The sequence below is a fragment of the Meles meles genome, chromosome 21, assembly GCF_922984935.1.
Source record: "Meles meles chromosome 21, mMelMel3.1 paternal haplotype, whole genome shotgun sequence".
NCBI classification, from domain to species: domain Eukaryota; kingdom Metazoa; phylum Chordata; class Mammalia; order Carnivora; family Mustelidae; genus Meles; species Meles meles.
This window is the reverse complement of record NC_060086.1, coordinates 34,629,652-34,654,104: the sequence shown is the minus strand read 5'-3', so window position 1 is coordinate 34,654,104 and position 24,453 is coordinate 34,629,652. Positions and strand designations below refer to the sequence as shown.

At 46.3% G+C, this 24,453-nt stretch overlaps 1 protein-coding gene across 3 annotated transcripts in view; it reads left to right on the top strand.

The window, feature by feature from the left end:
- The window catches only part of SNX29 (sorting nexin 29), a 476,823-nt gene that overhangs the window by 22,272 nt on the left and 430,098 nt on the right, over positions 1–24,453 (top strand). For all 3 annotated transcript variants that reach the window (XM_045993249.1, XM_045993250.1, XM_045993251.1), the window contains exon 4: positions 21,512–21,636. In XM_045993249.1, coding sequence (XP_045849205.1) covers positions 21,512–21,636 — 125 coding nt within the window. The remainder of the gene's footprint in view (positions 1–21,511; positions 21,637–24,453) is intronic.

The window sequence follows — 24,453 nt, the reverse complement described above, 5'->3', positions numbered from 1 at the left end:
TCAAAACCCTCAGATTGTTTTTCAGAGTCAGTAGTATTTTTTAGTGCGATCATGTGTTTCTTTTATAATTAAAAAAGAAACAAGTCCTGAAAATTGCCATTGACCTTCATGACCCAGGAAGGGCTGATGTAATCGCATGAGCTTCTCACATTGACTGGGAAGAGCCGGAAATGTTTTGGCAAAGGTAAGAGACACACAGGCGTTTGCTCTGTGAAGTCATTCAGGCCTGATTCATGGCGGCAGGAGGAGCATTCCCGCAAAGGAAGAGAAGGAAGGGAACTCACTTGATCAGCATCTGGCTCATCCTGGAGACTGGCCACGGCCCCCACCCCGCCCGGCAGAGCCAGTCCCCTGTCTGTCCTTTCAGACCCGAGTCTGCCACACTTGACCGGCCGCGAGCAAAGCCCGGAGTGCTTGCTACATGTTAATAGAAGCTGCCGGGACTGTTTGAACTGGTGCAGACTTAAAATTCTACCCCTCCTTTATTTTGTCTCTTTTTCCTCTAGTTCTTCTCCCTAACCCTTAGCACCAACAGCAGACTGTTAGGCTTTTTTATTTTGTTGATTTCTGCCTCTCTGTGTCGTAATGTCAGCTCTGTGCGGGCAGGGATGTTTGCTGACTTACTTGCGGCAGTACCCCGGTGTCTGGAAGCATGGAGAGGGTGCTCAGGAAAGACTCGCTGTCCCGGTGAGCGTGAGCATTGCTTCGTGCGTGGTCAGGTGTTTAAATATCTGAGCCACCACGAGGTTTGAGCCCTGAGGGCAGGGGGCAGCTCCTTTGGTGTGTAACTTTCAGCGTTTTGCATGGACATTTCATGCCCGTCACACGTTCGCTTCTCAGCACATGCTTGTGGCGTCAGATCTCGAGTCTGTTTATTGCATCAGTTTCTCCTGAGGCTCCACTGTGGGGCCTGGCCCCAGTCAGCACAGGGGTCTTGATTTGGGGATGCAAGGTCCCCCGCATCAGAATCATCTGGGAGGCTCACTAATCAATAATGCAGCGCTCCATCCCGTCCAAGACTGCCGCGTGTACGCGCACGAGCATGTGAGCGTGTGCGCGTGTGCATCCGTGTGGATGTGTGTGGGTATGTGGATTCAGGACTTCTTCCTCACTTTTTTTTTTTTCATGATTGTCCAGTTCTTTTCCTGAGAGAGAGAATCCATCTCTAAGTGTTAGAGTAATGTGTTCTTATATAATGGAATTTACTACTAAGATTTTTATTGGGTGCAGTGTTATGTTTTATAGTGGAAGTTAAACAGTTAATTTCTTCAACGAAATCTGTAGTTCAAGGCTAAAAGGAGTATGCTGCTTTGTATTAATAGTGACAGCTGTGGCTTCTTCTGGCCGCTCCGGATTCATGTTGATGCTTGGTCTTCGGGACAGCACTGGGAGGAGTGGTGGTGTTATTCCTTCTTTACAGATCAGGAAAGAGACACAGGGAGGTAGGCTAATCCAGCCTCGGTGGGGTATCTGAGAAAGTTAGACCTGCAAGTGGGACCCCAGTTTCTAGGGCTCCGGAGTCTGTTCTCCCCATGTTACAGCACATTTTGTGATTTTGTTGATTTTGAAGCTGGGTTTAAAAAAATCAGTTTTTCCCCTCACCTTGAGGGTTCCTTCTCCATAACAGTCTTGGTCTTATCTTTGAAATGTGTTTGGGGAAAGGTGGCACGACCTTCATGTAGGAAAGGCCACATCATTGTCCTTATTCTGTGGGATAGCTTAACCTCAAGAGGGAAAGTCGGTGAACATTTTGTTGTGGGGTCTGAAAAGATGGTTGAGCGCCCTTTCTTCTGCACCCCTGACACATGTTCTCGCCCCACAAGTGATCTCAAATGGATTCCCTCCTCTCCAGCTCCCCTGCTGTCCCCTTGTTCCAGTCACCACCTCTCCCACAGGGCGGCTGCCCTAGACTGACTCCCTCTTTTCCTTCTTGTCCTGCTTCCTCTGCGCAGAGTCTTCTGCAGAATGTGTGAGCCTTCCAGTCGCCCCCCCCGCCCCCCCCCCAGTGGACAGCCTTCCCCAGCTTCTCTTTGCTCTCTGGAAAAAGACTCACATCTCGAACACAGTCTCGCTCTTTGCTCCAGCTACCCTGGCCTAGCCTTTTCTATTTTTGTCTCATTTTATTTGTTTCTAAAGCCTTTTTTTTTTTTTAATTTTTTTTTTTTAAAGATTTTATTTATTTACTTGACAGAGAGAGATCACAAGCAGACAGAGAGGCAGGCAGAGAGAGAGAGAGGGAAGCAGGCTCGCCGCCAAGCAGAGAGCCCGATGCGGGACTCGATCCCAGGACCCCGAGATCATGACCTGAGCCGAAGGCAGCGGCTCAACCCACTGAGCCACCCAGGCGCCCCTCTAAAGCCTTTTAATAATTGTTAGGGAAATCTTCAGATCCCTGACACCAGTTCTCCATCCCCAACCGGAGTTCTGGTCATTTGGATCTTTTTTCCTTGCTCTATACCATGGCTCAGGAAATATTTGTATTTGTTCTTGGTCATTCTTGGCACTGAGCTCTAAAACCCCTGGAATTCCCAAAGTGAGAAGAGACATAAAGGTGTCTTTTGATGTGACTTTTAGAAACTGACTTTTAGAAAGTCCCAAAGGTTGGGGGCCAGTTGCCAGGAGAACCAACGCTGTGATCAGAGGGTTGGAACTTTCTTTCCTAGCACCCCCACCACTGGGGAGAGGAGGGAGGTTGGAGATGGAGTTCAGTTGCCAAAGGCCAATGATTTATTCAATCCTGCTTATGTAATGAAGGCTCCATAAAACCCCAAAAGGATGGGGCTCAGAGAGCTTCCGGGTTGGTGAGCACGAGGAGGCACGGGGAGAGGTGTTCCTGGGGAGGACATGGAGGCTCCATGTTCTTTTCTCTTACCTGGCCCTGCGCATCTCTTCCACATGCCTGTTCTGAGTTACATCCTTTTATAACATACCAGTAATCTTGTAAGTAAAATCCTTCTTTGAGGACTGTGAGCCACTCCGGCAGATTAACCCACAGAGGAAGTTGTGGGAATCTTCAAGATACATAGCCAGTCGGTCAGAAATACAGGCGATAACCTGGGCTTGCGACCAGCATCTGAAGTAGGAGGGGAATGTGTGCAGTCTTGTAGAGCTGAGATCTTCACCTGTGGGATCTAATGCCGTCTCTGGGTAGATGGTGTCAGGATTGAGGTGAGTTGTGGGACACCCAGCTGATATCAGAGCATTGGTGGCATGGGGGAAAACCCACACATTCAAAAGGTGATCAGAATCACATCTACCCTGCCAGTTGGGAGGATTAAGTCAGATACTGTGTGTCGAACTGCCTGCCAGGTAGGTGTTAATTTCACTCCACAGGGAAGGAAGTCTGGTGGGGACAGTCATCACTCAGCTGTGACTCCTGCCCATGCTACCTGGTGATGGGGCGAGCAGTCTGCAAATAGAAGGGAGACTCAGATGTGAATCAGTGAGCCTTATCGACGTTCTCTTTTGCTCTCAGGGAACAAGCGAAGATGGGAGATTTCTTTCCCTAGGTGTAGTTCTCAGCCCCATGTGGAAGATGGAGCTCCTTAGTTTTGTCTTTTCCTGTGTCATTCTCCTACAGGCAGCTAAGAACCAGTGTCCGCTGAGACATAATGGGTAATTGCAAGGGATTTTTTTTCTCAAAAGGCCAAGTGTTATCTTTGAATGCTATTTTAAATTCATTGTCCTAGGCAAAGTTCTGTGCATGACTGGGACTGGCGGCCTATGGTCACAGCTAAATTCCCGCTGGTTGAATGAACATTGGTAGGAACCCTTGAAAGGACGGTCACAGCTGTTTCTGCCAAGGCTCTTTGGAAACAAGCAACAGAAATCCAATCCAGTTAAGGAAGTTGTGAGCTTACAGAGTTGAGGGCCAGCCAGGGTTGGAAACAGGAAAGAGTCAAGACAGCTTTGGAAGGAAGCCTCCTAAGCTGGAAATGGGGGCCCAGAAATGGTCTTCTAGCAGGAATGGTAAAAGTTCTGCGGCTGAAGTGACTCTCATTCTGCTCAAGATCGACATTCTGGGAGGAAACACCTGCTTGGCTGGTCTCAGGTCACATGACCCCCTCCCCACCGCCAGCAGGAGGATTTCCCTCCTGACCACCAGCAGGAGGAGTTGGTGAAGGAGCTTCTGGGACCCCACTGGCTTGCTCAGTGTAAGATATCTACTTGGAGGGCGCCTGGGTGGCTCAGTGGGTTAAGTCTTTGCCTTCGGCTCAGGTCATGATCTCAGGTTCCTGGGATCGAGCCCCACATCTGCTCAGCCCTCTCTCTCTGCCTAGCTCTCTACCTCCTTGTGATCTCTCTCTCTCTCTCTGTCTAATATATACATAAAAAATCTTTAAAAGAAAAAGATGTCTACTTGGGTTCACCATCCCAAGACAGGATCCAGTGAGGAAGAAATAAACCTTCAAATGAAATCTGGGTGCTGTGATGAAGGTGGCTATTATGAAAACAGGCTGCCCACAGTGCCCAAGAGCTGTCCCCTGTTGCTACTGCTTTGTAGTGACAGTCTTTCTTGTGACAGTACTGTGTGGTTTGAAAATGTTCATGTCTCACTTGATCCTTGCAATGACCCTGAAGTATAGACAAGCCGGAGCGGGGATGATTTCCCTACTTTTACCAGTGTAGAAACTTGGAGGCGGGTCATTTATGCAGCGTTAACTTAGTTTCTAGTACACACTGGCGCTGCGGGCACAGACTTTGCTTGGGTGGGTCACGTGGTTTGTGGGTCACATAGTTTGTGCGTCGTGGAGTGGGACTGGAGACAGACTTTGTTTCTTGCTGCGGTGCTCATTCTCTGACACTACATGCCCTCCTGGTTTTCTAACACACAGTTTCCCTAAATGAGAGATTGTTTCACTGCACGTGTAATATGATTTTAAGCGTTAAATGTCATGGTGTTAGGTGGTGAGACTTGGTTTGGTATTATCGTTAGGTTGGATTAAATGAAATTGCTCATATTTGATCCTTCTGACCTACAAAAACAGCACTACCCTCCATTTTACCCCTCCTCCCCTTTAAACAGAGGCTTCAGGCTCAGTCTTCCTCTGGCAGAGGGGCAGAGACAGAATTTAATACTTTTTTTTTAAAAGATTTTATTTTATTTATTTGACAGAGAGAGAGATCACAAGTAGGCAGAGAGGCAGGCAGAGAGAGAGGAGGAAGCAGGCCCCCTGCGGAGCAGGGAGCCGGACATGGGGCTCGATCCCAGGACCCTGAGATCAGGACCTGAGCCAAAGGCAGCGGCTTAATCCACTGAGCCACCCAGGCGCCCCAGAATTTAATACTTTAATTGCATTTATCTGTACTCTGTTTTTACCCATGATGCTGGCTTTCCATGTGCAAGAGCGATAGTTTCCCCTTTTAAAAAAGGCTTCTTGGGGTGCTTGGGTGGCTCAGTGGGTTAAGCCTCTGCCTTTGGCTCAGGTCATGATCTCAGGGTCCTGGGATCGAGCCCCTCATCAGGCTCTCTGCTCAGCGGGCAGCCTGCTTCCCCCTCTCTCTCTGCCTACTTGTGATCTCTCTCTCTCTAATAAATGGATAAAATCTTTAAAAAAACCCAACAACAACAGAACAGCCTTCTTTATGTGGAAAACACGAGGCAGACTCAAAACAAGTAAATAACAGTGCCTATCCTCAGATGAAGCCAAAGCTGCCCGGCTGTTTGTGAAGGACTGAAGTCTGGCCCGTCTGAAGCGGCGTGTGGCGTCTGGGTCTCCACGATAAGCAGCACTGTTGGGCTCACGCCAGATGCAAAGCGTGAGGGTGTGGGAGGGAGGTTTATTTGATCTTCTGAGATCCCACAGCAAGAGGTACCAGTCCTCGTGTGAAGTGTCCATCACCCTTTACATGTGGGGACATTAGAGGCAGAGCTTGTTTCATCAGCTTCTGTTCTTAGAAACCGCCCCAGGAGGAAGTGGGGGCAGGCACTGGGCCCCGAAATGCATGCGTTTCTCCTGACCCCTCTCTCGGAGTTGTTCTCCTGCTCCGTGTTCCCCTAAGAGCAAAGACCCATTCCTGTGCTTCGTTACAATTATTCCACGGACTGCCCGTCACGCTGGCCGATGACGAGGCTGTGACATAGTTTTTGAATAATTTGCCTTCTAGAAATAAAGGCTGAAGAACTCAGCAGGCACTGGAGGGTACCGCCAGGGCTAGATACGTTATTGTTCTACAGAAGCATCTTCTTCCCATGTGGGATTACTGAGCACAATCTGGAAGTTTCTCATTGGAATCGAAAACAGCAGCCCCAACTGCGGGGCGGCGGAAGGTGGTGTGGGATTTGGAGCTGGGAGTTTGAACCTTGGTTGTGTCCTGTCCCGAGTCATGTTGGTCTGTGGGCAAGTTTTGACTTTCTCGTGCTTTGACGTCCTCATCTGTAAATGGGTACAGCCCCCACCATCCCGACTTGGGGGGCTTGTGAGTTAGTTTATGTAGAGCCTTTCCAACAGTGCCTGGCGGCTAGTAAGTTTCCAGAAATTGTTAGCTTTTGTTACTTTCACTGTGATTTCATGTAAAGTGTCTCGGCCCTTGGTGAATATTCTCTGCACGCTGGGTCTCACTACCGTTACAGGGAGGCAGTGGGCTGATTTTGGGTGTTTGTTTCAGAACATTGAGGACTTGTACATTTTCATGACGCTTTAGCTGTGTCTGAAGAAGTCAGGAGCTTTTCCCCTCCTTTCAAAGCTTTCCAGGGAAGAGTGATTGGTTTTGATTGGGTCTGATTTTTCTTTACCTGTGAGGAATTAGAAACATTTCTGAACTTTTCAGGAAGACATAAAACAAAACCAGCTGCCCTTTGTGCTTCCCTGATGTTATTCTCAGCATAGTTGAAAACGGTCGTATGTATTCCCCTGGACACTTGTGAGACCAAATAGCTTTTCCAGGCATTCCTTTTCCTCTTTTAAATTTCTCTGCATGTTCATCATGTGATTTTTGTCTTCAGTTTGTCTTAGGTTTCTTACCAACCTACTAGTCTGAGGTGTTGACTGGATATTCTAATTCTTCTCTGCCTGCAGAAGATCTTGGGGTTCACTAGTGGGATTGTCTCTCCTCCCTATCCTGACCACTTCATTTTCACCTTGAGGATCTGTCGTAGATAGTTCCACATTGCATATTCTTTTATTTTACTATATTGATCAAATGAATAGATTGCTTTTTGGGAAAAGATTATTTTTAGCTACTGGGTAGCCCTAGGGCATTTAGCAAATCTGAGCACATTTCCTGGTTTGTAATAAATAGTTACATTTGTCTGGTTTGTAATAAACAGTTATATTGTTTATATTGATAGCTATGGGAATTAGTGCTTGGCCCCTGAGAACAATATGTAAACACCATCATTGCCAGGATCCTCATGGTCACTGTCCTGATGGTGGAGAGACCGTGAGCATGAAGTATGAGCTTTGCTATCAGAGGCCTACTCCGGCCACAAATCACTAATTACCAGCTGTGTAATTTTGGACTTAGCTTCTCTAGGCCTCTGTCTTATCATCTGGAAGGCCAGATGGTCATCACAGTCCCCACTTCCTAAGATGGAACAGTGTTTGATTGGCACAGCCGGTAGGAACTTACCAAAACTCAATACTTTTTCTTTCTATGACTGGACATACCAGTGTTTTGGCTAATTTGGAAACTAAAGGCTAGACTCCTTGCTCATTAATTCTGCCATCCAACAGATGTCTGTCTGTAGATCCCTACATTGGCATTGGGGATATAAACTGCATGAGTTGGGGCGCCTGGGTGGCTCAGTTCGTTACACGGTTGCCTTCAGCTCAGGTCATATTCCCAGGGTCCTGGGATTGAGCCCCATATCGGGCTCTCTGCTCAGCGGAGAGCCTGCTTCTCCCTCTCCCTCTGCCTGCTGCTCTGCCTACTTTCTATCTCTCTTTCTGCTGCTTTCTATCTCTCTATCAGATAATAAATAAAATCTTTAAAAAAATGAAAAATTAATAAACTGGGTGAGTTGGTTGCTGTCCTCAGCCAACTCAGAATTCAGTCCAGGAGATAGGCATGTGCATTGTGGACAGTCATGGTGGCCCGTAGTAATAATCACGTAGTCCAGACGTGAGAGGTGAGTGTCGGGTCTTTAGTGGTCGAATGGGTAGGATGGGAGTTCCAGGCAGCAGGTGTAGCAAGTGGGATGGTGTAGGGAGGTGTGAGAACATGTTCTGAAAAGTCAGGAGTTTCCTCTCTTACTGTTAGGGAAGTGTTTGAACTTTATCCATTAGGGTATCCTTTCTTTCTTTCTTTTTTAGAAAGATTTTATTTATTGATTTGAGAGAGAAGACGGTGAGAGGATGAGTAGGGGGAGGGGCAGAGGGCGAAGCAGACTACCCATTGAGTAGGGAGCCCGAGTCGGCTTGGGGACTTGAGGTGGGGGCTCGCTCCCAGGACCCTGGGATCATGACCTGAGCTGAAGGCAGACGCTTAACCAGCTGAGCCACCCAGGCGCCCCATAGGGTATCATTTCTTAAACCATGGCTATTTGCATTCCATTTTCACAATTTCTGCTATTTCGGTATACCATCTGAGCCAGATATTGGCTTGCGGTGGAATGTGAAGGCCCTGTCTACTCTGGTCTTGTCATAAGTAATACTGTCAGTGAAATCAAAGCCTGATGGCTGACGATTGTCTTTCTTGGCACATTGAAATGATTAACATGAAAACGTTCATCTCTGTTCCTCCTGAAATTGTGTCATGTCCCACGTGCCGTGCGATGTGTAGTGTGGGTGGGGGAAAGAACAAAGGACAACATATAGTCAGGGTTGGATTTCAGGAGGAGGTGCAGGGGCGGGGGGGGGGGTGCTGGGTGGGGTGAGATGGGGTCTGGCGAGCAATGAGGGGTGGCCCTGTACAGTGGGTGGGCGGGCTGAGTGGTGGCAGTTGGGAGGAGAGACAGAAGGATTGAAAAGCCTTGTGACTGAGCCTTGATAACCCCCTGGCGGGGTGACAGGACTCGGAGAATGAGACATCAGTTCTCTGAATGAGACAGTTCTCTGGCTCTAAGGTGTGGCCAGAAGTCAGACCAATTGTGTGTTGTTTTCCATTCTGTTTTGTTTGGTTTAAAGCAAGCTTTGGAGTGGAGTTTTCTTTCTCCCAGGCTGCGTGCTCCCACCAAGCTTCAAGAGCCTGTGGGCCGTGGCTTAGCATCACATCACTTCTGTTTCCTCGCTTCCTATTTAGTCACTCCTGTGTCTAGGGTCCTGTGTTCTCTCCGTTCTCTTCTTCCGTTTGGTGGAACCAGCTCCTTCCGCTGATTCCTTCCCGGCTGCCAACTCCCATTCCTGATTCTCCAGAGAACCCCAGGCAGTGTTTGTGTCTAGACGCAGAGCTGGCGGTCTGTCTGCCCCAGAGAAGACAGTCGCTGGGCTGATACCAGTAACTTTGGAAAATGTTCAGAAATTGAGATTCAACCCATTGAAGCGTTGCTTATTTTTTTTCATTTCTGACTCTTCTGATAGAACATTTATTGATTTCTTTTTACACGCCTGTCTGCCACCTTCACACTTAACAGTGTCTCAGAGACTACTGCTTTGTGAGTTTTCACTGCTCCCCGGCTTGAGTTCTTTTTCGTTCTTTGTCAACCTTTTTTTGGCCTCTTTTTTCTCTATTTTATCTTCTTCTCCCTCCCTCTGAGTACCTTGTGTCCATGACCAAAAATTATTTGGTCTGGCCACCCAGGTCCCCCAGAAGTTTTCCTTGTTTGTTTATTTATTTATTTATTTATTTATTTATTTATTTATTTGACAGAGAGAGAGATCACAAGTAGGCAGAGAGGCAGGCGGAGAGAGAGGAGGAAGCAGGCTCCCTGCGGAGCAGAGAGCCCGATGTGGGGCTCGATCCTAGGACCCTGAGATCATGACCTGAGCCGAAGGCAGCGGCTCAATCCACTGAGCCACCCAGGCGCCCCAAGTTTTCCTTGTTTTAAAAAGATCTTCCCAATGTTAGATTGTGCATGCAGTGTTTTTAAAATTTTCTTGTGGGGGCGCCCGGGTGGCTCAGTTAGTTAAGTGTCTGCCTTCAGCTTAGGTCATGATCCTGGGGTCCTGTGATGGAGCCCCACATCGGGCTCCCTGCTCAGCGGGGAGCCTGCTTCTCCCTCTCCCTCTGCTGCTACCCCCCCTGCTTGTGTGCCTACTTTTGCTCTCCGTCTCTCTGTCAAATAAAGAAAATCTTTTTTTTTAATGATTTTTTAAAATAGATTTTATTTATTTATTTGACAGACAGAGATCACAAGTAGGCAGAGAGACAGGCAGAAAGAGAGAGGAGGAAGCAGGCTCCCTGCTGAGCAGAGCCCGATGCGGGGCTCAATCCCAGGACCCTGGGATCATGACCTGAGCCAAAGGCAGAGGCTTTAACCCACTGAGCCACCCAGGCGCCCCAAATAAAGAAAATCTTTAAAAAAATAAATAAATGAACAATTTTTCTTGTAAGATTTTTATTGTTTACAGTTAAGTCTTTAATCTACCTAGAATTATTTTTCTAGCCTGTGAGCTAAAACTAAAGCCAGTTTTAGTTTCTTCTAGATGGTTGCTGTCTTTCTCACAGATCTCTTTGGTCCTTTATCTCTGGGCAGCAGTTTGCTTTCATTCCATTTACTTAGCATGGACAGAGTATGCTCTGGGCCACAGCACACAGCACTCATTGAGAACATCAGGCTGGCTTGATTCTCAGGTCCCGGGACCCCTGGCCCAGCAAGGGGTGGGGGGAGGGCCCTCGTATGCTGGTGCTGTCACACTGGGATGTGGGCCTTCAGCCTCAATGCTCATGATTCTTGCTCTAGATGAATTTGCATGAATTTTCAGGGATGCTTAAGTCTACTCAAACGATGGTAGAAGATTCCAGTGATTGAGAGAACATCATCTTTGGAACCCACTCCTTTCTCCTACTTCTGACAAATGGGAGCCATACCATTTATATTACTCTGTAACTTGCCTTTTTTTTTTTTTTTTTTTTTTTTTTTTAGAGAGAGAGAGAATGTAAGTAAGGGGAAGAGGTAGGGAGGGGCAGAAAGAGAGGGGGAGAGAGAGGGAAAATCTTTTTTTTTTTTTTTTTTTAATTTTATTTATTTATTTGACAGAGAGAGAGATCACAAGTAGGCAGAGAGGCAGGCGGAGAGAGAGGAGGAAGCAGGCTCCCTGCGGAGCAGAGAGCCCGATGCAGGGCTCGATCCCAGGACCCTGAGATCATGACCTGAGTCGAAGGCAGCGGCTTAATCCACTGAGCCACCCAGGCGCCCAGAGAGAGGGAAAATCTTAAGCAGGCTCCACGCCCAGCACAGAACCTGATGTAGGGCTCCATCTGCAACCCTGAAATCATGACCTGTGTTGAAATCAAGAGTTGGACGCTTAACTGACTGAGCCACCCAGGCACCTCAATGTTTTTGTTTTCAAACCTGGTATTATGGAGATTATTCCAGGTCAGTAACATAATGGTGCAACTTACTGTCAACGGCTCTTCATGACCAATGTCAGTTTTAATCGTATAATTTCATCAGTTATGAGGCACAGCTGGGTTTCAAAGATGCGTGGGGGGGGGTGGAATGTGGTGCTTCTTAGGGTTGATTAGATGTGACCTCTCATTCCCTTTAAATTTCTGTGTAGTGTTTTGTAGTGTGGAGGTACTAGAACTTATTTACTGTTTTCCTGTTAATGGATATTCAGGTTATTTCTAGTTCTTCTTTTGCTTTTGCTCTTGTAAACTGTGCTGCAATAAAAGTGTGTGTGTGTCTGTGTTTCTCTCACCGTCTCTCTTTGTCAAATAAACAAATAAATAGAATCTTAAGGTTTTATTTATTTATTTAAGAGAGAGAGAGAGAGAGAGAGCCCAAGCAAGGGGAGTGGCAGACAGAGGAAGAAGCAGGCTCCCTGCTGAGCAAGGAGCCCTACATGTTGCTGGATCCTAGAACCCTGGGATCATGACCCGAAGCCAAGACATTTGCTTAACCCACTGAGCCACCCAGTCATCCCTGATTTCCTTTCTCCCCAGTTTCCCACAGTAATAACACCTTATAAAACCCTAGCATAGATTTTCAGATTTCCCTAGTTTTGCTTGTCCTTATTTGTGTGTGTGTGCACGTGTGTGTGTTCTGTGCAGCATGGTCACTGCATAGGGCAGCTGTCCACTACCACCGTCGGGTAATGGAATAGTTTCATTGTCGTGGGATCCCGCCCGCTGACCTTTTATACCACACCACCTCCCTCCTGTACCCTCCGTCTCCGTCCCTGACTCCTGGCAACCACCAATCTGTCCTCCAGTTCTCTCATTTTGACACTCTGAGAACATTATATTAGCAGAATCACACAGTGTGTAACTTTTTGGGATTGGGTTTTCCCCACTTGGTGTGATTCCCATTCCGTGGTGTGGGGGGACCAAACTCTGTTTCTTCATTAACTCATTGGAGGACATCTGGATTGTTTCAGGTTTTGGCTACTGCAAATAATGCTGCTGTAAACATTCACGTACAGGTTTTTTGTGGGAACATAACTTTTTCATTTTTCTGAGATAGTCACCAAGAGTGCAGTTGTGGGGTAGGTGATATTTGCATATTTGGTTTTATAAGAAACTGCCAAAGTGCCATTTACATTCCTACCAACAATGTGTGAGCGATCCGGTTCCTCTGCGTTCTTGCCAGCATTTGGTATTGTTGTGATTTCCTCTTTTAGCCCCTCTTACAGGCGTACAGTCATGCCTTATGGTGGTTTTAGTTTACATTTCCCTAATGATGTTAAACATGTTTTCCCGTGCTCGTATGCCTATCCCCTTTGGTGAAATGTCTGTTTATGCTTTTTGCTCATTTTTTAATTAGTGGTGCTTTTATTTTTATAGGATACATTCCTAGAAGTGGGATTTCTGAGTCAAAGTATATGGGCATTTAAAAAAATTGTACTGTCTAGGGCGCTTGGTGGATAGTCAGTTAAAGCCTCTGCCTTTGGCTCAGATCGTGATCCCAGGGTCCCGGAATCGAATCCTGTGTCGGGCTCCTTGCTCAGTGGGGAGTCTGCTTCTCCCTCTGCTTCTCCACCCTCTCGTGTGTGCTCTCTTTCTCTTTCACAAAAGTAAATTTAAAAAATCTTAAAAAAATTGTACTGTCTGATCTCTTTGCAGAAAGCTGAGCGATTCACATTTATATTTTGAACAATGCTTATTTACAGATATTCATGCTTGGTCTGTGATTGGTTTTAAAGCTTACATTCCTGAATTGGTATCTTAATACTGGGATACTTTCCTGGCCACTGGTGAGACTGAATATCTTTTCACCTGTTTATTGGCCAGTATTTCTCCCTTTCATGATTTGTTTGTTGACTTCTTGAAAAGTTTATTATCATTTGAGTTGCTTGTCTTTCTCTTATTCATTCTCCATGTATTATGGCTTTTAATCCCTTTTCAGTAATATGTGCTATAAGTATTTTCTGGAGAAAATTTTTTGTTTTACCATGTTTATGGTATTTTTTGCCATATTGAAAGTTAAGAATCTTATGCAGTTAATAATATGAACCTTTTAGGCTCCATGCCCAGTGCGGAACCCAACATGGGGTTTGAACCCATGGCCCTGACGTCAAGACCTGAGCTGAGACCAAGAGTCAGATGCTTAACTGACTGATCCGCCCTGGTGCCCCAAATGAACCTTAAAAATTTTGGTTTTAGGGCACCTGGGTGGCTCAGTGGGTTAAGCCGCTGCCTTCGGCTCGGGTCATGATCTTGGGGTCCTGGGATCAAGTTCCGCATCGGGCTCTCTGCTCAGCAGGGAGCCTGCTTCCCTCTCTCTCTCTCTGCCTGCCTCTCTGCCTACTTGTGATCTCTCTCTGTCAAATAAATAAATAAAATCTTTAAAAAAAAAATTTTGGTTTTAGAGTATCCTGTCCTGAGGTTCTTCCGTATGTTTTTCTATTACTTTGACAGTTTTATTTTTTCCCATTTATATTTTTCCTGATCCATCTGGAATTTTGTTCTGTCTGGACTTTGAAATACAAGTTTCTTTTTCTTTTCTTTCAGCCCTGTAGCTGGCCACTTGTGTCATTGCCTCTGCTTACACAGCCCATTCTTGCCCATCTGAATGGAAGTGCTATTATTATTATATTTAACTTTTCCATATTTGTTTGGGTTTGGATTTTTTATGACAAGTTTCCTTATACTCCGTCTGTATGTTTATCCCTGCCCCCAAAACCACACTGTGCCAAGTAGTTCCTTGGAATTATTATTATAATCCTTGGGATTTTTATTGGAATTGTATTCAATTTATACATTAATTGATGTATACACAATTAACTTATGCATTAATTAATGAAAGTTTTACTTTAATACATCTTATTCAGGGAAATGGTATTTCTATTTATTTTGACCTTTATATCTTTTAAGAAAATATTACACTTTTCTTTGTGTAGAACTTTTATCTTTCTTGTTTAAAAGTAGGATTTATTTTACTTTTGTTACTATTGTAAATTGAATTCCCTTGCCCCATTTTGTGTACTTGAAAAAATCAAATTTTAATGTTATAGTTTAATTTTTGCAGTATTTTTTATTTGGGGGTTGGAAACACTTTTATATTTTTGTAGATCTGCTTTTCTTGGCTTAACATTATAATCTAAATTTTAAATTTTTTTTAAATTTGTTTTTAATATAAGCTTTTTAAAAAATGCTATTTCTTTCTTTTTTTTTTTAAGATTATTTATTTATTTATTTGACAGAGAGAGAGAGAGGTCACAAGTAGGCAGAAAGGCTGGCTCCAGGCTGAGCAGAGAGCCCGATGCGGTGCTTGATCCCAGGACTCTGAGATCATGACCTGAGCCGAAGGCAGAGGCTTAACCCACTGAGCCACCCAGGCGCCCCGCTTTATTTTTGGTTTAATATAATTTAATTTTTTTCAGTGTTCCAAGAATCATTGTTAATGCACCACACCCAGTGCTCCATGCAATACGTGCCCTCCATAATACCCATCACCAGGCCCTCCCAACACCCCACCTCCTCCCCTCCAATACCCTCAGTTTGTTTCTCAGAGTCCATAGTCTCTCATGGTTCATGGTAAAAAATGCTATTTCAAGTTCTCTGTAAGCATTTAAAATAGTTGTACGCTTTTTTCCTCACTATAACTTTTATTTATTTATTTATTTTTTAAGATTTTATTTATTTATCTGACAGAGATCACAAGTAGGCAGAGAGGCAGGCAGAGAGAGAGGAAGGGAAGCAGGCTCCCTGCCGAGCAGAGAGCCCTCGTAACTTTTATTTTTTATTAAAAAAATTTTTTTAAAAGATTTTATTTATTTATTTGTCAGAGAGGGAGAGAAAGAGAATGAGCACAAACAGGGGCAGCAGCAGGCAGAGGAAGAAGCAGGCTCCCTGTTGAGCAAGGAGCTTGCTTCGGGACTGGATCCAAGGACCTGAGGATCATGACCTGAGCTGAAGGCAGATGCTTAACCGACTGAACCTCTCAGGCGCCCTTCACCATAACTTTTAAATTGGATGTCTACATTTGTTGTAGCTCAAGGTAGCAATATTTCTGGTTCTTGAGACATGAACACTTCCTTAATATTTGTTTTGGAAGGAAGCTAGGTTCAGATAAGTATAAAGGCAAGAAAGACATCACCAGCAATTCTTTGACCAAGTGGCTTTTCATGTTTTCACATAATTCCCTTTAGGATTTTTTTTTTTTTTTTTAGCGTAGTTGAGAGCCCACTTGATATATGTATTCATATCCTGCTTCTTTTTCATTTCGTGTTACAAACTTGTGGGTTTTCATTATAAGCTCTTGGTATGAGTTTTAAGGGCTAAGAGCATTCGATTATAGGCTGTTTATTGAGCCAGTTCCCCCTGTCAGATCCTTCGTGCTTTTAAACGTTCCCCAGGTGTAGGTAATGTTTTGAGGATCTTCGTTCCTAAACCTTTACCTGACTTGTAGATTGCCGTCCACGATTGGTATCTGCCAGGAAAATTTACAGGCTAAAGGAGGTGAACCTTCGGAAAACTTACTTTATTACACATAAGTGTAGAGCAGGGACCCCTGTGACAGTACAGCCAGTGGGGACTGTACTGTCCTAAGTCTGACACGTGGCTGATGCTGTTAATTGGCTGATTTTTATGGGTACAGTTGACTCCATGCCACGTGACATCGGAGCTTTCCACATGAGGATAATCTGGTCCATTTCCATCATGTACTTAGTTTTCCCCCCAAAGGTTCCTGTAACACAGTGAAGGGAGCACTTTGAAATATGCCCTTTTTCGTAAGGTTAATTTGATGTCGTTCGTAAAAATGCAGCTTTTATTGCTGATCCTGTCAGTTGTTCTGACATTTGCCATAAAAGGGTACAGGATTCTTAAGAACCTTATTATAGATTACTGTGGCAGGATAAGGAGTCTTGAAATACAGGTCAGAGCTCAGGAAAACCAATGCTTGCAGAATTTCAGCAGTAAACTAGTTAAGCTCACACAGTGTCCAGCTGGGCGGGTGTTGGTAGATAGTTTTAAATTCAACAGGAGCAAAGTATTTAATTTTCCATTTCTTCGTTCCTGTATCAGGCTTTACTGAACACCTCAAGGGCAGTTTTTTATAAAAGATTTACTTATTTATAAGAGAGAGGAAGAGAGCATGTGTGCGTGATCGAGTTTGGTGGTGAGGGGCAGAGAGAGAGGGAGAGAGAACCTCCAGTAGATTCCCCGCTGAGCGTAGACCACAGCGTGGGGCTCGATCTCAGACCCTGAGATCACCACCTGATTGGAAACCAAGAGTTGGATGCTTAATTGACTCTGCCACTCAGGTGCCAAGTTTCTTTCTTTCTTTTTTTTTTTTTTAAATTTTTAAGAGCTTTATTGAAGTCTAATTTACATACGATAAAAAAACTACATCTTGTGAGTGTAGAATGCAGTGATTTTTAAAATTTTTTATTTATTTTAGAAAGAGAGAGACACAAGGGTGCACAGAAGGGTGGGGAAGGGTCTTAAGTAGACTGTGCACTGAGTGCCGAGTCCACTGTGGGACTCGATCTCGTGACCCTGAGATCACCCCCGGAGTGGAAACCAAGAGTCATCTGCCTAACCAACTGTGGCACCCACGCGCCCCCTGCAGTGATTTTTAAAATTCCATAAATTTATGGATTTGTACAACCATCAACACACCCAGTTTGAGAACATTTTCCTTATACCTATTTTCTATTATGCAAGTTGACAGTTAATCCCCAATTCTAGCCTTAGGCAACCTCTAATTGACTTTTGGTTTCTAAATATTTACCTTCTCTCCACATTTCATGGACTCCTACAACTTGTGGCTTTTTGGGTCTCACTTCTTTCCATCGGCATAATATTTTCAAGGCTCCGCTTTGTCGTCGCGGGTCAGTACCTCCGTTCTTCGTATTGCCGAGTAGTAATCCATTGTCTTGACGATACCACATTTTATTTATCCGTTCATCTGGTCACCAGTCGTGTGCATAAAAACTTGAAGTGATTTTCTTGACTGGTGCTTTTATTTATTTGAAAAAACTTTTAAAGAAGATTTTATTTATTTATTTGTCAGAGAGAGTGTACAAGTAGGGGAGCTAGAGGCAGAGGGAGAAGCAGGCTGGCTGCTGAGCAAGGACCGCAGTTCAGGACTCCATCCCAGGACCCTGTGATCATGACTTGAGCACAAGGCAGATGCTTCACCGACTGAGCCACCCAGGTGTCCCTTGACTGGTGCTCTAAAAAAAAGAAAGAAAGAAAACCTTCGCTGTTACATTTCCCCACTTGATTACAAACACGCCCAGTTCACTGACTCGCAGTAGGAGTTAGCTGTGATGAAATGCCACGGAGGCGGCTGCCCCACCGCAGCGATGCCCGCATGCGTTCGCAGAGAGCGTTCTGGGAAATAGGAGAGACCAAGGTGAGAAAATAGCCCCACCGGTGCAGGTGCTCCTTTCACTTTGCAGGAATGACCAGACAACTGAGTAAAGATGAGAAGAAACAGAAACCTAAGCATGACAAGGTTATAAATCAGTGCCTGTCATGTGCCCACCATGAGCTAAAGAGGTGTAGGTGCCTGTGGTTGCCAAGTGTGTTCGATGTGATTCCCTGGTCTTAACTGGCTTGTGTCCGGATTATAAATTATACAAGATCTCCTGAGAGGCGTCTCTCCCCTAAATGTCCATTACATCTGTATTCTGCATGCCCCCAGGGCAGCGAGCATTCGGTCATCCTTACCGCGGTAGCCAGGCATTGTGCTAGGTGCTGGAACAACGAAGATGAACAGGTACGATCCCTGTTAGGTGAGAACTCGGGTCAGCAAGAGGAGGCATCTCTCAAGCAGATCATTAACGGGAGAGTTTGGTCAAGGGCTGGAGTAGAAAGAAGTTGAGAATAAGGAGGCACTCAGGAAGGCTTCCTGGTGGAGGGGACCCTTGAGCTAAGTCTCGAATGACCAGTAGGTGTAAGCTCACGTCCAGTGGGGAAGTGAAAAGGGCACATGGGAAGGGCGATAAATAGCATGGCCTTTGGCAGGGTAGTCATCATAATAATTAATTATACGATTAGTACTCCCCCTGAGTTTTCTGCTGTGTTAGGTTGGTTGTGACCTGTCCGCATCTAGAAGGTAATACTGATGATGTAACCCAATCATTACATGGGGGCTGGGTTTGTGCTGTTCACCTGCATTCCTTTCCCTTTAGGGGCCAGATATTATCTGGAGTTGGCAGGGCAACCCCTGACTTGTGGATTCGACTCAAGTAAACTAACAGGGATTGTTGGTTCAATTTTTATATTTGCAGATGATTTGTTTCACAATCCAGGCTGTGGTTTATTTTTTGAAATGTATTTTCATTTTTATTATTTTTTTTTAAAAAAATTATTTATTTGAGAAAGAGAGAGAGAGAGAGAGAGAGAGCAGGAGCCCAGAGGAGGGGGAGAGGGAGAAGCAGACTCCCCAGTGGGTAGGGAGCCCAGTGCCACATTCGACCCCAGGACCCTGGGACCAGGACCTGAGCTGATGGCAGCAGCTTAACTGACTGAGCCACCCAGGTGCCCCCAGGCCATGCTTTATTATGGAAACTCTAAACACAGCCTGGAGTTTTAGTTATTCCCAAGAGAGGACTTTGGTTGGGCTCCATTTGCCATGACTGTTTTGGTTCCCGGAATTTAGGTGTTTTTTTTTTCTTTTTTTCCAAGATTTTATTGATTTACTTGACAGAGATCACAAGTAGACAGAGAGGCAGGCAGAGAGAGGGAAGGGAAGGAGGCTCCCTGCTGAGCAAAGAGCCCGATTTGGGGCTCGATCCCAAGACCCTAAGACCATGACCCGAGCCTAAGGCAGAGGCCTTAATCCACTGAGCCACCCAGGAGCCCCTAGATGGTTTTGTTAGGTGACCCGGCTTTCAGGAAGCCCTTAACTGGGGGCCTGTGTGAATGTGTAGAGAGAGTAGCAGATGCACATCTCACAGTAAGAGTGACCTCTGCCTAGGTCACGTCACTCTTACTCTGAATGTGGGGGAGTATTCTGGGACTCAGGGCTCAAGATTACTCACTTACCTAGCCACAGAAGAAGCATTGATGGAGTGTGTACTGGGTACCAGACACTGAGCTCGGTGCAGGGGAGCCGAGGGAGGAGCTGGAAACCAAATTGTGTCGTTGAGGACAGGTGTTAGGTTTGGGCTGCCAATTAGGCTTCCTTCCTGTGAGGGCCAACTTTGATCTTTGGCAGTGGCGGCCTAGAATGCTGGGATGGCTTAGTAATGTCTGTCATGAGCATGGAATGGAGAGTAAACGTACTAGGGCTGGTTATTTGCTGACACTATGTTAGGGTTTTCTGGTGTAGACGGATGACTTGAGTAAAGGTGAGGTAGGGAAAGAGAGGGCATTTGTCTCAGAATCAGCATGTTTGCCTCGGTATGGGGTGTATCTGGAAGCTGCTTTGGATCAGTTTGGGGTTGGGTAGGGCTGGAGTACAGATGTTGTTAATTATATAGTCTTATAATGCTGCTTATTATGTACTCATGTACTGTCTCTTAAATGCCTTTAGCCTGTTTCCTTAGGTGTAAAGTGGAGATAATACCTGCCTCACCCATATATAATAATGTTGATGGGAGGAGCTAATGAAATAATGGGTATGAAAATAGTTTACTGCCCACAGAGCAGTAAACCCTTGGAGTATTACTACTACAGGTGTGGAGGTGAGTGGAACAGGAAATGCCTGAAGTTGGGCAAGGTTGAGCCAGATGGTGATGGCTTCAGGTCCTTTGCATTGGGGTCCCTCTGCCTTGTCTGCTGTGCCTGTCTCATCCAGGTTATGACTCCAAGTTACCTCCATCCAGGCCCCAGAATCTAAGCCTGTTCCTGTGTGTCTTCACTTTCCACCTCATCTGGTCTTATTTTCTTCGGAGTTCCCATCAACTGAAATGGTCCGGTTAGCGTCTTTGTGGATCTCCCTCTGCTAGAACCATGCACGTGTGGTGAGGCAGAGACCGTGCTCTTTGTATCCTCAGAGCCTAGAACAGTCCTGCCTGGTACCTAGGAAGAGTTCAGGATTTATTATTAATATTTTTTGAGGGGAAGGGTCATGGGAGAGCACTAGTATGAGTGGGGTGGGAGGGCCAGAGGGGAAGAGAGTCTTCAGCAGGTTCCACGCTTGGCGTGGAGCCTGATGTGGGGCATGATCTCATGACCCTGAGGTCATGACCTGAGCCAAAATCAAGAGTTGAACGCTTAATCGACTGAGACACCCAGGCACCCCAAGGATTTAACACAGGTTGTGTGAGCAAATGGAAGGGCCTTAAAGTCTATAGACTCAATGGGCCTAGGTGCCCAGGAGCCCTGGGAGGATTGTAAAGAATAGAAGGTAGTAGTTCTGACTTCATCTCTTTGCCAAGATGTTTGTGAAGCTCTTACTTCTTTGGTTATTGAGAAATAACGATTAATTGAATCCACAGTAGTAACTTAATTGAAAGTTCATTCCATCAAGTCTGGATCTGACTTCACACTATAATCCCTTACAACAAAACAAAGAACAAGAATCAGAATTCATACACTTTTTTTTTTTTTAGTGTATGTAACAGGGCATGAAATTATACAATGTTTCCAATTTGGCAGGCTGCTGCATTCAATCTCTTGAAAGATAATCTGGTTCCTTAAACTACATGCGATATGGATTAGAATTGGAGTTTGTGAATTGAATACAATTAGCAGCCCGCCCCTCCCCACGCCAGACTGATTTGTTTTTAAATTGGCTTTCATTTTTTTTCTCCTCTGCTGGCTGGCACCAATTCCATTTCCCCTCCTTTCTTGTGAGTTGTTACTATGCTTTCAAGAGTCTGATGAATATAGCTAGGCTGTGTAGGGCTTCCTGGAGGTATGTGAAATGAACACACATGGAGAGGGGTGTGCTGAGGGGCCCAAGTCAATTCCATGTCAGTTACTGGCCCATAAATCCAGGTGTCAGGTGTGTGCACCTACCCGAGGTTTAGAGCTGGTGACTCACCCCCTTCCGGGGGGTGCCGGGGCTGCCCTGGTTGTCTCTCTCCCTGCACAGGTGACTGATGAATCACTGGTTCTCTCGCAGGGTAACCTGTCTGTGTGCCCAGTTTGAGGCCGTCCTGCAGCATGGCCTGAAGAGGAGCCGGGGATTGGCGCTAACCGCAGCCGCGATCAAACAGGCAGCAGGCTTCGCCAGCAAAACGGAAACAGGTACTGCTCGGCCTGCTGCAGAGCAGAGGATGTAGTCTTTTCTAAAAAGTTGTTATTTATTTCTTAATAGCGGGCAAGGCAGGCATTGTGTGGGACTGGGATGGGGGCAGCCTGATGGTGCAGAAATCCACGTGTGAGGATGTCTTACCTGTTGTCCTTTGCAGAATCCTCCGAGCCGCGGGTTCATCTCTGGGGGCTCAGGGTCCTGCAGCCAAGGTGCTTATGTCACCAGTGGCACGTGGCAGTTGCTGGGAGATCGATGATGTGTTTTAATTCGGTGCATGGGGACAGCATGACGTTTCGTAACTAATCCGTCTTCAACACCAGCAGCAGGAAGAGCAGAGTCAGTAGGTGTCTGAGCGGACGGCTCTGCCGCCATCCCTTTTAGTGTCGTCCAGGTCGTGTGCCGCGCCCCTGTGTGTCTGGAGGACTCGGACAGCGCTGATAATCTAACACGTGGGAGCGCTTGGCACAAGCTGGAACTTCGTTAGTCTTTTATATCAATAAACTCATTCAGTTTTCGTGACAGCCTCACGAGTAGTAGGGCTTTCATTTTCTCTACTGGACAGAAGAGGAAGCTGTTTAAAGTGATGTGCTCTGGATCTGGACCTAAAAGTGTATCATGTCATATGAGAAACATTCTGTGTCCTTCTTCCCCCCAATTTTTTTTTTTTTTTTTTTTTTTGAGAAAGAGCATGAACGGGTGTGTGGGAGCAGGGGGTGGGGGGGTGGGGGCAAGGGCAGATGGAGAGGGAGAAAGAATCTTTGTTTTTTTTTTTAAGATTTTATTTATTTATTTATTAGAGAGAGAGAGAGGGAGGGAGAGAGCGTGCGCACATGAGCAGGGGCAGGGGAAGAGGGAGAAGCAGGATCCCCAGTGAGTGAGGTACCTGATGTGGGACTCGATCCCAGACCTGAGCCGAAGGCAGGTGCTTAACCGGCTGAGCCCCCCAGGCATCCCAGGGAGAAAGAATCTTAAGCAGGCTCCACGCCCAGCGCAGAGTCCAGTGTGGGGCTCAATCACATGACTGAGATCATGACCTGAGCCAAAACCAAGAGTCAGATGCTTAACTAACTGAGCCACCAGGTGCCCCTCTTCCCCAGCGTTTTAAAGAGCAGGCTTTGGGGCGCCTGGGTGGCTCAGTGCATTAAAGCCTCTGCCTTGGGCTCGGGACATGATCCCAGGGTTCTGGGATCAAGCCCACATCAGGCTCTCTGCTCAGCGGGGTGCCTGCTTCCTCCCCCCCCGCCCCGCCCTCTGCCTGCCTCTCTGCCTATTTGTGATCTCTCTTTGTCAAATAAACGAATAAAATCTTAAAAAAAAAATTATAAAGAGCAGGCTTTTTCAGACCCTGCTTGGGACTGCTGCGCCAAATTCCTGACTCTTGTTACTGTGACGTCCGTGTCACTGTTAGTAGCCCTCATTCCCAGCTGACCAGCCCTCGCCGTGTCTGGTGGATGTGTCCGTTGGGCATTGTCTGCCAAACAAGCCTTTTTTGTTACTTGGGGCTGGTAATCCAAGGAGCACCAGCACATCTATGAGGCACCGCCAGCGTTCCCATTCTTGCCCTTTCCTGTCTCAGCACGATTTCAACACCGCCTCCTGAAGAGAGACTGACCAGCCAGCAGAGTCTCTTCCTTGTTTTCTGCTGCAGAGAGGTTCTGAGCGGCTTCCTTGCCAATTGGAAGAAGAGGAAAGGCCAGGCTAGCTTAGCTCTCAGGGGTCTGCCGAGGGCTTCTGTCGATCTTTCCTGCTGTGCAGTTAACCATTCACTGGTGCTGGACAGTCCATGGCTAATGAAATTTTCCCGCTATTGAATGCTTGATTAAAAACCTCCTACGGGGGGGCGCCTGGGTGGCTCAGTGGGTTAAGCCGCTGCCTTCGGCTCAGGTCATGATCTCGGGGTCCTGGGATCGAGTCCCGCATCGGGCTCTCTGCTCAGCGGGGAGCCTGCTTCCCTCTCTCTCTCTCTCCCTGCCTCTCTGTCTACTTGTGATCTCTCTCTGTCAAATAAATAAATAAAATCTTTAAAAAAAAAAACAAAAAAAAAACCAAAAACCTCCTACGGGGAAGGGGCATGGGTGGGTTTTCAACTGCTAGGAGTCAGGAAAGATGAGATTAGTGGCTGCTTGGTTGCTCTTAAAGCCATCGGAGCGACTGTGGCAGGCCAAATGGATAAATGGAATCGGAAGAGGAGGCGTGGCTGGGAATGATTATCCCTGTGCTCCCTTGTCCCTGCTGGTTGCTGGCCTGGGCCCTTTCTGTAGCTTAGGACTTAATACCAGGCCCTAGAGTTGGGCGATGGGGTTGAAATCCCCTCTCTGTGACTCGTCACACATGAGCTCTCTGGGACATCCCCTCTCTGAGCTTCTGGTTCCTCATGCATAGAATAAGGCCACGCACAAGACCGGCTCCCAGTGTTGTGCTGGGGGCTTCCTGAGAAAGCACCTGCAAAGCCCAGGCCTCAGTACAGAGCATCCGGGCTGGTGCACTGAAGCCCAGATAAGTTCGTAAGTTGTTCAAGTTCCCAGAGCTAGTAAGCGGCAGAGCTGAGGATTCTAGCCCAGGTCAGACTGATGTCAGATTCCTGGCTCTTCTCTGCGCCCTGCTCCACCGGCTGTGGCCCGATGCCCACTGCTGTTCCTCTGTAGACCACTCTCGCTCAATTAGCTGGATTGAAAGTGACAGGAGACCATAAGTAATGGTGAATTAATCCACAGGGCTGTTGCAGTAGCTCTGTTTACGGATGGGAAGCATTACCCTTAGAAGAGAGAAGAGCTGAATTCAGAGTAGTGACTGAGCAAATGAGATTGTTG